Source organism: Homalodisca vitripennis, chromosome 1, assembly GCF_021130785.1.
Source record: "Homalodisca vitripennis isolate AUS2020 chromosome 1, UT_GWSS_2.1, whole genome shotgun sequence".
NCBI lineage: Eukaryota > Metazoa > Arthropoda > Insecta > Hemiptera > Cicadellidae > Homalodisca > Homalodisca vitripennis.
Window position 1 is genome coordinate 237,632,999 of NC_060207.1, and position 14,745 is coordinate 237,647,743.

The 14,745-nt window shown below is 31.9% G+C and overlaps 1 protein-coding gene across 2 annotated transcripts; it reads right to left on the reverse strand.

Moving 5' to 3' along the window:
- Positions 1-267: 267 nt before the first annotated feature.
- Positions 268-14,440, reverse strand: LOC124353191 (stAR-related lipid transfer protein 7, mitochondrial-like). 2 transcript variants are annotated; one of them, XM_046803065.1, is made up of 8 exons: positions 13,703-14,440; positions 10,644-10,759; positions 10,165-10,254; positions 8,729-8,889; positions 6,885-7,067; positions 6,423-6,507; positions 3,368-3,570; positions 268-2,626 (listed from the first exon to the last, which is right to left on the reverse strand). In XM_046803065.1, exons 1-7 carry the CDS (start codon positions 14,203-14,205, stop codon positions 3,371-3,373), a joined length of 1,338 nt encoding a protein of 445 aa, XP_046659021.1. In that variant the 5' UTR covers positions 14,206-14,440; the 3' UTR covers positions 268-2,626; positions 3,368-3,370. The 2 variants fall into 2 exon arrangements, with proteins under 2 accessions (XP_046659021.1, XP_046659020.1); XM_046803064.1 differs by having other exon boundaries at positions 10,165-10,269.
- Positions 14,441-14,745: the final 305 nt, after the last annotated feature.

Below are 14,745 nucleotides of genomic sequence, written 5' to 3' on the forward strand. Positions count from 1 at the left end.
ATACACAATACATCATAGGAACTTAAATGTACACAATATTATGAAAGATTATGTGAATAAAAGAGCAAAAACTCTTGTGTAAAGAATGTTAGTGAGACAACCAAGTGATGAATATGAGATTAACCCAACAACTGGCAATTGGACAATCTCTATTGGCAGGAAATTCTTTCTAACTTTGAAATGGAATTTTATCAAAATACTAAACAGTATCCAACTAATATACATTGTCATGTATTGCTATTTTAATTTTTTTTAACTATTAACGTAGAATGAATTTAGTTTTTAATTATTTATTTTATTCGGGGGAGAAGATCATGCCAACTAAATTGTTATAAATTTAATTAAGAACGTAAAAACTAATATGTATGTATACAGGTTTTCTGAAAAAGAATGCCAGGATTTTTGAGCGGCCATTACTTAAACACTATTCAAGATATCTTAACGATTTAAACCTCAAATTGAAGTTGAAATAACTACATTTTGTTTTCCTTGTAGCATGGGAGGAAACATTGACCTTGGCATGCACAGAACAGCTGTGCAACGGCAGTATGCTATTGTGACCAACACCCCTGGTGCCAGTCGCCAGTACGTTGTTTACGGCGCAACAGAAGGCACAGTGTTAATATAAACTGTTAGTGAGCAGTGTCGTTTTCGAGTATCGTATCGTTTAACCAGTTTCATTACACAGGAAGTGTACTGAAAGGACATTCAACTGGCCGGCTAAAACTAGTGATGACAAAATAGAATAAATCTGACAATCTTGCATCAGAAGCCCAAAATAGATTGTCCGACGAAGTCCAGTTAAGACATCAAGTATCCAAATTGTTGGATAGGCAGGGGTGCACCCATTCTCTAGCCTCCTAGGAGTCTGGATTTAACTCCTTTGGACTTTTTTGGGGAGGTTACGTAAAGACATTGTTTATGCTATAAATTTACGTAATTTGGCACATCTACGTGGGCGAATTTCGGAAGCAATCGTAAATATGACACCAGAGATGCTACATTACACTTTGTGAGAAATCGAATACCACTTTGATATTTCAGGGTTGCTACAGGAGTCCAATAATGAAATTCCCTGACTTTTCCCTGATTTCCAGACCAAATTTTTCAACGCAATCCCCAGGATTTTTGGCATCGTCTGCAGGCTTGGACTCGGCGCGGCGGCGGTAAGTTTATTTGTGTAAAGGGATTTTATATTTTTCCCTGACCAACGTCGAAATTCCCTGACTTTTCCCTGACTTGAGACCGGATTCCCTGACTTTTCCCTGATTTCCAGTCCTGTTTTTTTCCCTGACTTCCCTGATTTCCCTGACCTGTAGCATCCCTGTATTTGCAGAACTAGAAATACAGGTCACATCAAAACGTATTAAGGTATGAAATAAAATATGTTCTTTTCTCTTCCATCTGATGATAAATTGTTTAATTATCTTGAATAATTTTTAAATAACAGCTGTTAAAAAATCCCAGCATTTTTTTCAGAGGCCCTGTATATAAATCCAGAAAAAGTATGCATATTGATATAACTTAAGATGAATCATTTTTCTAAAACGTTTTTTGCTCTAAAACATGTAAAATATGATAATATGATGTATTTGTTTATTGTTATATATTTAAAATAAATACTACACAATACATTCAAAATTTCACTAAATAAAACTGCAAATCATGTAAGTTATTTGCAACACGAATTTAAACAAACACACTGGAGCTTAGAAAAGAACACATCAATAATGGCAAGACAAAAAACAAAATTCCATTTTTCTCTGTCCAGTCTTTCTATCGAAGATGGTTTGAATACTAGAAAACTATTTGAATTGACAAATAAATAATTAGATAATTCTTCAGCAAAGATAATCGTTAATATATTAAGTAGATATTTTTAGTATTATTAAATTAAGTAATAATATATTTCGTGGCAATGTTTGGCCATAATGTTTGTAATCCTAGTTGTTGGGTAAAATAATGTAATACTGACATTATGGAGTGTACAGTTAGTTATTGATAAAATATTTGAGACAGCATTGTTAAACAATAAATATTTCTAATTGTTAGATTTATGCTCAAACATTACAGTACCAATATTTTGCTACCTTTAGGCAATATTATATTTTAGCAAAATAACACTATCGTACTTTGGTAAGAACAGTTTTACAGATTTTCAATTCTTCTGCTTTATGGCACAAAACTACTAATACAAACTACTTTCTAACGTTATTTTTACAAATACCACTTTGTTACCCCAAAACGAATCAATAAGGCAAGCACTTGTATTCTGTTTACACAACAGAACATTATTTATTTTAGAATATTATAATTGTGCAATTAAGACAAATAATCAAAATGTCTTCATAAATCAAATATAAGTTATGTTATCTGTAAAAGTTACTTTTAAAATTAAAACATGATAAAACAATATTATGCATGACACAAACATTCGTCATCTGTAGTGAAATGAATCAGAAAAATTCACATGTGATTTCACGGACTGTTTATTTTGTACATCTGGAATAATAACTGTTACAGTAAGGAACATTTTTTTTGTTGGAAATTAACACCAACTTGAATAAATGCTGGGTTATAATGACTTGATGATGACTAGAAGAAACAACTCATACTGCTCAATTGTCTGAAACAAAAATGAACTCATTTTAACTCATTCAAATGATTAAACTCCTAATCATCTCAGATTTAACTTAAAGCCAGCTGATTGAGGAAAAACAAAATGAATAAGCAAGTGCGTTACTTACAAAATATCATTCCTTCTTGAAATTCAAACATGAAATCCACATTTAAATCCATATTTGATAGTAAGGTACTAATTAATATCTCTAAAAACATTAAAAAAACAAGTTGAAAACTAGAATTTATATTTAGAGCAATAAATTCTAACAAAAGCAAAAAAACATACATATATATTAATATTTGGTGAGAATAAAAATTATATTCTTATTATTATTGTTATCTATTTTTAGTTACTAATAGTTAATAGTATTGCAGCAATTCATTAACAAAAGGGCATTAAAATTTTGGTGTAGTTCTTATTTTCTACTGATACTGTGATTATGTTTACTGAAATGTTTTTATTTTTTGCAAAATTTTCTGTAATTAGTGCCCACATATTATGATACAAAATTTGAAACCAAACTGTAATTTAGATAAATAAAATATTTATGGACTGAATGAATGTTTTAAACTCTCAATTTCTAGAAGTGCTCTATGATTGATCAAAAGTATTCAAAACGAAAGTACAATTATGTGGAATGATTTCTCGTTCAAGAAAAATGGAACATTTGCATAGCAGTCATAAAGTCAGCTGGGGAGTATATGAAAAACAAACCAAAGTCTTCTGTGAAAATCTAAAACTGACCTGTTAAAACAAGAAGAGCGTGGCTCTGAGGCTCTCCAGTAGCGTGGCGGTTGAGGAGACTTGCTGAACATGCGCGAGGGTCATGGCAGCTTCAACCGCGCACACGCTGCTGTCTCGGCTAGCTAGAGGGCTTGGCGCATTCCCACGCCGCTTTGCTACGCCCAGAGCAGCTAGCCTTAATTTCTTCAGATAGTCCGGCATACCTACAGATCAAATACAAATACATTAAGTATTGACATGGTGTCAGGTAATTTAAACAAAAACAAAATTGTTTAAGTAGTAGTTCATTGTTTTCTTTCATGGAACTCAGCCACTGCTTGAGTGGATTGCTGATTAACCAATCAGTAAGGGCATTCTTCAATCTTCCTCCGGAGAGACGTCTTATTTTCCTCTGGCAGTAGGTTATGCAGCTTCATGCCAATTTATGAGGATTTTTTCTCACATTTGGGAGAGCTGGGAGATGGTATCTTGTGCTATATCGGGTGTTGTAGGTATTAAGATCTCTACTTTGTGTCAAAGATTGTCCAACAGCATTACATTAGAAGTTCTTTTACGTAGAGGTTTATTACAGTCATGAACTTTTGATTTATAAATGCTTCTCTACTTTCTCTGAAGCCTAGCCCTGATAAGGCTCTTATAGCCCTCTTTTGCAACACCAAAACTCTCTGGAGATTACTTGCTGAGGTTCATCCCCACACCACTAGTCCATATCTAAGGTGTGTTTCAAACAGAGAGTGATAAGCTAATTTTGCAGTAGTTGTATTAGTTATTGATTTAACACTTTGTACCCTGGGCCCTTAATACATGTTTCGGCGTGGCTCCCTGGGGGTTTTATGATGCTTTTAAAAATTCTGTGTTATTAGATAAATAACCGTACAAATAGTAAATATTAACATATTTACATAAAACTTTTACTAAATTGTTCAGATTTACACTGACTTTTATATAGACATCTTTAAAAATTATTTAAGAAAAACCTTTTTTTATTTTTAATACACAATTTTACAATTATATATTTTGAAACAAATTTTTAAAGCACAATGGTCTGAATCAAATACAGGATCTCGCAAATTTTCGTTTAGATCGTTCATAAAATCAATATTTTGGTCCCTGTGTATCAAAAATCATCGTCACTTTTCGGATAAAAAAAACGCGAATTGCATCATTTTATGCAAAAATAGGGCACAAATGTTAATTTTGCTATAAAAAAATTTTTTTAAACATGAAATAAAAATGTTTGCGATTTTTTAAAAATTCAGCCTAACTTACACATTGTTTAGTATACTAAAATTTACCACTCTTATTTACATACCCTATATACAAAACATTATTAATCTCAAAATCACTTCTTATACGTTTTTGACTCATTATGAAACTCAAAATAAAATGAACGTAAACAATAACATAACCTTGTTAGCGCGAACCGGCAACTAGAGCTACTGAATTGCGATGTAGACGGCAACACAGCTGTCCGCTGCTCTCAGCTGACCTCGGGCTGTTGCATTGTTTATACTTTATTGTTCTCATCAATGACGTAATTTATTTCGTTTACAAAACCTTTTTTTAATAGATAAAGTAATGTAGATTAACAGACAAACATTAATTTTTATGTTTTTGTTTGTATTAATAATATATATTGGATTTTATTAACGTATTACACAACTACGAGATAACTAGTAGTTGTACATATGGGTCCTTTTTCCATACTACGAGATAACTCGTAGTTGTAGGCCAATGGGTTAAAATATAACCGCAGGAAATAAAAATTATATATAAAAATGACAATTTGCAAATTTCGTGCATCTTTTCTTTCCTCTTCTTTCCACAGAAGAAATTTAAAAAAAATAATTTTTGAATGTAAATTCATAGCATTATAATATTAAAACATGGACTGTTTCAAAATGAAAACAAAATAGAATGACAAAACTTATGAAGTATACACATTTAGAGAATATTATAGACTTTTAATTATAATTTTAACACAATATTGAACTTATATTAGTACATTCTCCCATTATTTTGAAATGGTAAAGGTTTCCATTTTTTCTGAGGTCCTGTCAGTGGAAACTTAAAAAAACTTGTTTTTACTTCAAAAACATCCAAGATCTGAATATAGGCCCAAAGAATTATGCTATAGTATGCATGTTACCTTTAATGGAGTCTACAACATAAACGAAGAATATTTCCTCATTGTTTTTGCATTAATCATGAAATGCTTCAATCTAACCTATTAGCTATTGGAATCAAAAATACAGAAACAAAAGAATAATATTTTTAACGTTTGGCCAAAATTACCAATCCAACTGTCACCTTAAATATGTTGTACTATATTTGATGATTGGTTTGCAGTCAATAAACTCCATGATTATGTCTAAGATTTTTAAGTACTGGAATAGAATTTAAAACTGGGATTTAAAATGTATAAATTCTTATGGAATTAATATATAAATTTAAGAGTCAGCGACTTTTCTTAGAACTGACCATAAATTAAATTGCCATTCTTCCCATATTTCAAATTCGACTAAAAACTTGACATTTTTCAAAGTTGGAAATTGCGTTATTTAACATCAAATTAAAAGGTACTGTATAGAAAAAGTGTTAAAGTTACTTGGTATAAACACTATACACACCACACAGGTGACCTGTCTCATCTTTTAAAATCATAGTTAGAAATTTGCCCTAACTATCTTCAAATAAGATATGCAATAATATGTTTATGAACATTAAAAGTTTTAAAATAATTGAGGCTTCAAATAAGTGAAATTTGAGTTTCAAATGAGCTGGAGGTATATGCACACACCTACCCTCAGTAGCAATCAAGACAACAACAGTAGTTTGTACGTATACAAATTGAAAACAGTGATCTTTGGTAACAAGTGTTCCAAATTTAAAAAGCTCATTTGGAAATTTATTCAAATTTTTTTCACAATAAAATACTTTGATCTAGAGTGGAAGGAGATCAGATATTAGCAATCAATTATTATGTCTAAAATACATTTCAGTTTTTTCATCAATTTATTTAGTCACAAATTAATTTTTATACGCAGAAACCTACCTGAAACAGTCACCCAGAAAGTGAGCGAGGAAGGCACATTCAGTCCAGGGTTGTCAAAGTAAGTCAAACTGAATTCTATACCAGGCTGCAACACAACCAACATTGTTACGAGTAAATTAAAAAACTAACAAAAAAAAAAATAAATAATTAAAAAAATCAACAAACTGTTAAAATAGAGAAAGCAAAAAAGGAATAAAACATGTGACAGTTAATTCAATATAACTAGTGTGAGAGTCGTAAACACAGTATATTATGGATAAAAGGTACGTTATAATAAGGTAACAGAAAGATATATCCCTCTATGGCGTGGGTAGGGTTAATTTAATTACACCACACCTCTAAATTGTCCGTAGAGAATTTATTATAATCTATTCTGATTAACTAAAATGGCAAACACAGTTTGCCATATCAAAGATAAATGACTATACACTTAATACTGTCAAGTTTCCTCAGAGTGCTTACCTTGTCAAAAGTAGTCTGTGGCTTAATGATCATGTACGACCAGTACTCAGAGACTCTCTGCTTGGATGGCACCACGGGACAGGATGGATGTTCTGTAATTCGATTCACTAAGTAGATCAGATTCCTCTTCTTGTCTATTCTATAGCGACGCTTGAACACGTAGTCTCTGTTGCTGAATAGTTTCTGGAATAAATTCATTGTATAAACTAGTGATTCCTACATGTAAAGCGGATACTGTACACCTAATATTCTTCTGTATGACTGTTCATACAAGAAAAATTGTGCTTAATTTATGTGGAGATATAAGTCCAATCCATCTTTCAAAATGTAAATTATGTTCCAAGTTTTCTGCTTAATTTTTGTACAATCTGATTTAAATAAAATGTGTACAAGCCAGAGCTAATCAACCAAACAATTCAAGATGTAAACACTTTCCACTTATCAAGATATTATCTGATCACTTACAATGAAAATGCGGCTCTAATTAAATAAATTTAAGTACTTTCCAATGAAATAAATATAAATTCTGAATACAAATAAATTAATAATAAGTAACAAATTTTAAATCAACTTATTCATTACCTGCACAAAGAAAATATTACCTACTTATTTTTCTTTATTCAGATAATATTACTTATGTTAATTTTTAAGGGTAACTAACCATAAGGACTCGTAACAATAATAATAAACAATAGTTTGATAGCATATAGAGTGTTAACCTCAGTACTCCAGCCATGCTAAATCTCTTAGGAGGATCCGGTTTTTTGTGAATGATGCAAGCCTTTTGTAAACAATTCGCAAAAAATACTGGACCTATTTAATATATGCATTGTAGCACATAATTTTTTCCTCATGAAATGTAGTTTTAGAATCAGTTACTAAAATTTTTAAATGTTATGTTATACTATGTGTTGGCATGAGAAGAATGAAAACCGGGAAAACGTTTTTTTATCAAACATTTAACTTTAAACACTTTTTAGCAGTTAAAAAAAGATTTAACAAAAATTCCAAATAGCCACAATGTGTAGAATATTATGCAGATAAAGAAAAAAAGAAGTAAAATTAGAATTTCTGTAATACATTTTGTAAAATATGCATAAGTTATAAAATTTGTTAACATTTTACTCTAAGGTTTTTTTGCCCATATAGAAGTTGCCAAATGGAGGATTAAAGAAAATGCAGATAACCTACATTTTTAAATTGAACTTGGTTAGAGTGTTAAAAGTATTTGTCAACAAATAAAAAATAAATTTGCCCAAACAATTGAATTTCCCTATAGGAATCCACCAACCCACACATTATGGAAGAATGGAGAACTGTAACTCACAGGCCACTTAGTCTCCCAGTAAATGACATTATGGAAGAATGGAGAACTGTAACTCACAGGCCACTTAGTCTCCCAGTAAATTACATTATGGAAGAATGGAGAACTGTAACTCACAGGCCACTTATTCTCCCAGTAAATTACATTATGCAAGAATAGAGAACTGTAACTCACAGGCCACTTAGTCTCCCAGTAAATGACATTATGGAAGAATGAAGAACTGTAACTCACAGACTACTCAGTCTCCCAGTAAATATTACATTATGGAAGAATGGAGAACTGTAACTCACAGGCCACTTAGTCTCCCAGTAAATGACATTATGGAAGAATGGAGAACTGTAACTCACAGACCACTTAGTCTCCCACTAAATGACATTATGGAAGAATGGAGAACTGTAACTCACAGGCCACTTAGTTTCCCAGTAAATGACATTATGGAAGAATGGAGAACTGTAACTCACAGACAACTCAGTCTCCCAGTAAATATTACATTATGGAAGAATGGAGAACTGTAACTCACAGGCCACTTGGTCTCCCAGTAGATGACATCACTGTTGGTTGCTGGCTCGGAGTCAATGAGCCTCAAGTCCACCGCATGAGTGTCCCACGACTGCCTGTACTCCAGGTCCACCTGAGCCTCCAGGAAGTCATATGCAGTCACATCTCCGTATCGCGCATACACTACAACGTTTAATTCATTTAACTGCTTGAAAACTATAATTCTGACATGAAAGTTTAGTGCTACCCACATCACTATTAGGTGTAATAAAATATTTCATTAATTATCCAAATGCAATATATATTATAATTTTTTATATTTTTTATTTGGATATATTCTGAGTCCTCTATAGACAAAGTGCTCCTGCTCCTCAGTGCTAAACAAATTGAAAATAATGTAAAAAATCTAATTGAATGATCATTTCACTGATATGTCCAGTAATAAAAATTGATAAAATGTCCTAAACAGACTGGCTAATGGCAGTAAAAGGTGGTTATCAAATAAGCAAATTATAAGAAACTAAAATGTAACACTACAAGTTAATTAAAGCTTTTTAACCAATAAATAGAGTTATTCATTTGATCTATATCCAATTCCTTCTTAGTTGTACCTTTTTTATACATTTCTTTAGTATAAATCTCACTACAAGAAATGAACTAATTATCAGAAATTTGTAAATTATTAGTAAAAATAAATTTAGACTGGAACAAAAATATGAGGTAATGGCTTTTCATATCAGGTGAAGAATCATGTATATTATAAGTAGTTTTTGTTAGATTTTAACATTTAGCATTTGTTTATGTAAAAAATGAAACGATTTGAATGTAAAACACTAGCCTGACACAGTAAATATTAGATCTTTTTCTTTGTCCTACATAGAAAAACTTTGTTCTTAGAAAAAGCTTGGATCGAGAATAACTAACAAGGGTGTTCCTTCGTAAGAGCAGTTTTGAAGAGTAAAACTTACAAGACAAACTCAGTACTGCTCATATTTCTTATTTGGAGGAAGTGGAAGAAGCACTTTGTTTCTCTAAAATTAATAAAAATATAAAAACTAATAAAATCAACATAACTGTAATCCTGAAAATAGGCATGAACATCAAATTAGTGTTAATATTTACAAAACTCACTTATCTTTCGAATTTCAAATTTCTATGACATAGTGAAGTACCTTATTTTTTTTAGTGAGTGAACAAATCTAATTCTATAATAATAAATACAATGTCAGAACAACATTTAACCGCCAAAGTAAATCTTTTTAGACCATAACCATTAGATTTTTTTCAGTTTTACATACCATTACATTTCTCCATCAGAAACAAAACTAGATTATGTCTGGATCAGCTTGGAATGAAGTAGATCAGATCAGTGTAGTTTTAGATCAGGATACATAGAAGACTTAATATATTTAAGGATCTAATTATTAGAACTCATCACAAGATTTTTAAGATACATACTTTTGTAACAGTAAAGACCTTGGCCCCGATGATTGATGTCTTCTCTCTTCCAAACCACAATATCATCTTCTTCTACGAATGACTGCCACTCTGCGTAAAGACTATCTACGGTTAGAACTTACAATGTAATAACCACAGTTATCTACTACATCCAATATATCAATGATAAGATATTTTAAAATAGCTCCTGAAGTAAATAAATTCTTTAATATTAGTTAAAGTTTTTTTTTCACTTATCAATTTTTCTTCCGAGAAATAGAAAATAAAATTAACTTTGGCAAAGTCTATTTGCTATTTAACTATTTGTATACAGTACATAAAAAAATTGGCAAATATTTCAACAAATTCAGAACTTCCAATGATGAAAATTGTAGTTAAAAAAGAATTGAGAAAGAACTTAAAATGTATTTGACCTGAACACAAGATGTTTTGAAAGCTAAAAACTTGATCTAACGCTTCTTGATCACCATTGCACAAACCTGAATCAGTTGCAGAGCACACGGAACAGGTACAATCAGCAGGTCGGCTGTTGCCTTTCAGACAAGCTTTCCTCTTGTCTCTTAAAAACTCTACTAGGCTCATCTCTGCTGAATACCTAAAGTACACAAATGCATGTCAGCAACCAATGAGAATATTGTAATAAATTAGGATGAAGAACAAGGAGAAATCTAACTTGACTTCACATAAAATTTGAATCTGTGTTCAACGCTACAAATGGTAACAGTCGCCTTCCTCCAGGGTGGCGTCTGACCTTCTCTCACTAAGTAAACCGACGTCTTCTTGGGTTATAGGTCTGTCGTTGTTGGTTGGCTGAGTTTTAGCAAAGCCTGTCACTCAAGGGTTGTACCTTGAGAATAAATTGTGCTATAGGATTGAAATTTTTCATAAAGTTGTGCAGAGGACATATTGGGTTTCATGATATGGGCTTTTTTGTGACGTCATTCCCACAGGCCGTGTTATATAGCACAGATACATTCACAGGGTGTTAATAAAGTTCCGCACAGGCTTGATAATTCCCAAATGATTACAGGTAAACCAATAAAAATTAGATCATTACTGCCCCTAAAAATCTACTTTTTGAAGTAACTACCATTTTTTTGTCATGTCATAGGGATGGCCTGCAAGGAGTAAGAAGGAAATCTTAAATGAGAGGATAGGTCAAGTAAAGTACAACAATTAGAGGTCTTTACTACAATGCCGCAAATCTGATTTAAAAAGGTTCACTCATTAAACAATTACGCTGGTTTAGAGATTGAAACATTTAAAATGTAAGTCCTGTTGTAGATGGTTTAATATTCTTGTCTCGGATTAAGTTGTGAAAGTTAAACTTAGTAAATGAATACTGAACTTAGAAATAGTTTTTAAGGCAAACCTTTGAACAGGGATGGTTTTAGGCTCTGGAAGTTATGTTTTGTGTAGTTGTGCAGATATTTTCAATAAGTGGATCATGAAAAAAATTACAAAAGGCTGATTTTAAATACAACGTGCATCATGTCCATTCATGAGATTTGGCTGACCTATGAAATCTTATCACTTAGTAGACTAGCACTATTTCTCTTTTGTATTCCTGAGGGGTGTGCAAATTTTGAAATTTCGCATACAACCTTAGCGAGGCCAGTTACCATTATGTATGGTATGGCATACTTTTGTTGATAATTAAAATATCGATTGTCACTAGATGGTAATAGTTTCTTTATAAATAAATACTTTATAAACAATTTTGGTAATTAATTGTTTTACTACACATTTATAATCCAAATTTCCGTGCCAGAGTGATCTGAGTTCAGGAAAGCACCAATAAATGCCCCTGGCAATCAGTACAGGCTTCGACGCCATCCTGCGAGAATTTAGGTACTTCTGACGGGAAAAACATCCCTTGATATGAAGTACATCAATTCAAGCCCAGATCATGTTAGCGCTGGTTATACCTTCTTCTATGGGGCGGCCTACTGCCATGCACTTAAGCCTCAAGGGCCTTTTGCGCACCCCGGAAGCACACCATGAGGCTTACCAGTCTATGATTTCAACAGTTCCACAAACAACCTATCAGGTCCTCCTGGGGAAATTCACCACCCTTATCCAAACTACCAAAGATGGCATACCACTCCCTTGCTATTGCAGGACAATCAGAAAGCAACCTACCTATATCACGTATCAACAAATAATAGATAGGAACAAAGGATTAATGTATTAGGTTCATTTGATATTTTTGTTTTTTAGTTTATTTTGTCTTAATGTAATTCAAGACTAAAAAAAAGGAAATGTTCACTTTGTAATATATTTCAGTAATAAAAAAGTGAAGTTGATAACTTACAATAATTTTAGAGGATTACCAACATTTTAATATTTCAAAACAATAAAAAACACGCTCCATTCCACCACTCAATTCAATGTATGTAAAAAGCAAGAACAACAATCTCAGTAGTACTATAATCATACAGTTGTATTTTCTTAAAGGGCACTTCCGAAATTTGTGTAGTTCATATTTGTGACATCTGTAATGATTTGAAATAAAAACCTCTAAAGAACATTAACTGATACATTCTGTGAAACCAGCTGTTACGGTACGGTATATACCAGGATTTCAAAACATTTTTATTCTGTATCAGGTCACCAAACAATAAAACTAAAATTATTCATACATCAGCATCAATAAAATAATCTAATAAAAACTAGTCTGATTCAAATATTGAATATTAAACGTATTATTTACATTTAGTTTTATTAAGAACAATTAAATAACAATATCAAAAGAAGTTAAATAGCCATAATAAAATTTTATTCTCATGCAAATTAAAGTGTTTAATCTACCCTTTTAAATAAGTTAGCTGATTAACTTATTAATTATAAGAACAGCTTTTTACTTCAAATTAATAAAAAAGAAAACAAGATGCAATACTTCTATTTCAGATTCAACAAAGTCAGTCATACTAGATTCCACAATGTCATGAATATCGCAATTTTGAGGTATTATAATGTTGATAAAACTTTACTTGATCCGAATAAAAAAACTTACCACTTAGAAAGAATAAAAGTATTTGTTTTCTAGCAACAATCTCCGCTGCTCAGAGGCTAACAACAAAATCACAACATCAAATCTGTGAAAACCATACAAATTGTCAACTATAAAACAGGTTAAAGAAAATCATAGATCCCTAAACATTAAAATAACTCATAGGAGGCTCAGAGATGTAAATAAAGTTCTTTGACTGTTAATGCCTTTATTGGTAAAATACGAATCAGAAAGTGTTGATCGCACTGTGGAAGTTACACGATTGACACTAAATGAGTCGTTTTACGCTTCCAGGGTTAAATAATATTGGTTTGGTCAAATAATGCCAGGCATAGGTCAAATATTGATTTTCATGATATAAAAGACATTTATACTATCGTTTTTGTTTAGTTATTTTAGTATGCTAGAATTGATCTATCAATAAATTTAGTTTAATGTTTTCTGATTTTTTATGTTAGATGAGTAATTGTAACCAAACACAATTCTAATCTAAGTTATTTATTGTTTCAATATAACTTAACTTACTTTAATATATCTTCATCTGGTATGCGTTCCTTATTCCAATCATAGGCAGAAACAAAACCTGAACCTAACAATAACAAATGTTTACGTTTCTGAAGTTGAGCTTTTAATCTACGAACAAATTGATACAAAGGAATTTCACCCCACAGAGTTGAGTACAAACACAGCATTTGATGACTTCTCCGAATTCTGTGGGCCAAAACATACTCACAACTTTGGACACAGTTCTGTACAATCTTCACTGAGTGTCTCTTTAAAACTTCTGGAATGTTTTTCAGACTATTAAAAAACAACAAGAACATAACATTTGATGTGTAGTTAAAGCTCTTCTGAAGTTGATATCTCATGTTACATAAATTCTGTTTATTTCTAAATCCTAGACTGGATGTAGAATATAATGATCTTGCAGAATTCATCTGGGACAATCTTTGCCTGGGTAACTGTTTACTCGGTATGACCGCATGTGACCCTACTAGCTGAATCAATCTGATACACCGAAAGTGCATTATAGAGCAATTTTAGAGGTTAAGTAATTTTAATAACATTGCATACTGTAATTTAAATAAAGACCTTCAGTTCTTGAAATAACAAAAAGGAAATAATTGGTACATTTATGCACATTATTGACTTGACATACTGAAATTTTATCATGTTAAATAATAGCATCTACTACAAATTTAAATACCCGACATCCAAAACACCAAAACACTCCACACACTCGGCACTCTGTCCCGACTCCGAAACGAGCTCCTCCCGTTTGTGTTCAATGGGGTGATCGTGACAGGCGGAGAGAAAGAGTGGGGGCAGAGCCGAGCAGTACCGATAAATCCCGAACATTCCTGACAAACCCTGTACATGCGGCTGATAGCGACCTCAGTTCGGAACGGTTCTGATTTCTATTATCTTCGAATTAATGAGTCGTTTTATATCCGAATTAATGAGTCGTTTTATATCCGAACATATCTGCAAAACATAGAAATTATATCGAATTAATTATATTAATATTGAACTTTCTTTATAACTCCAAAGATACTTTACAAAATGTG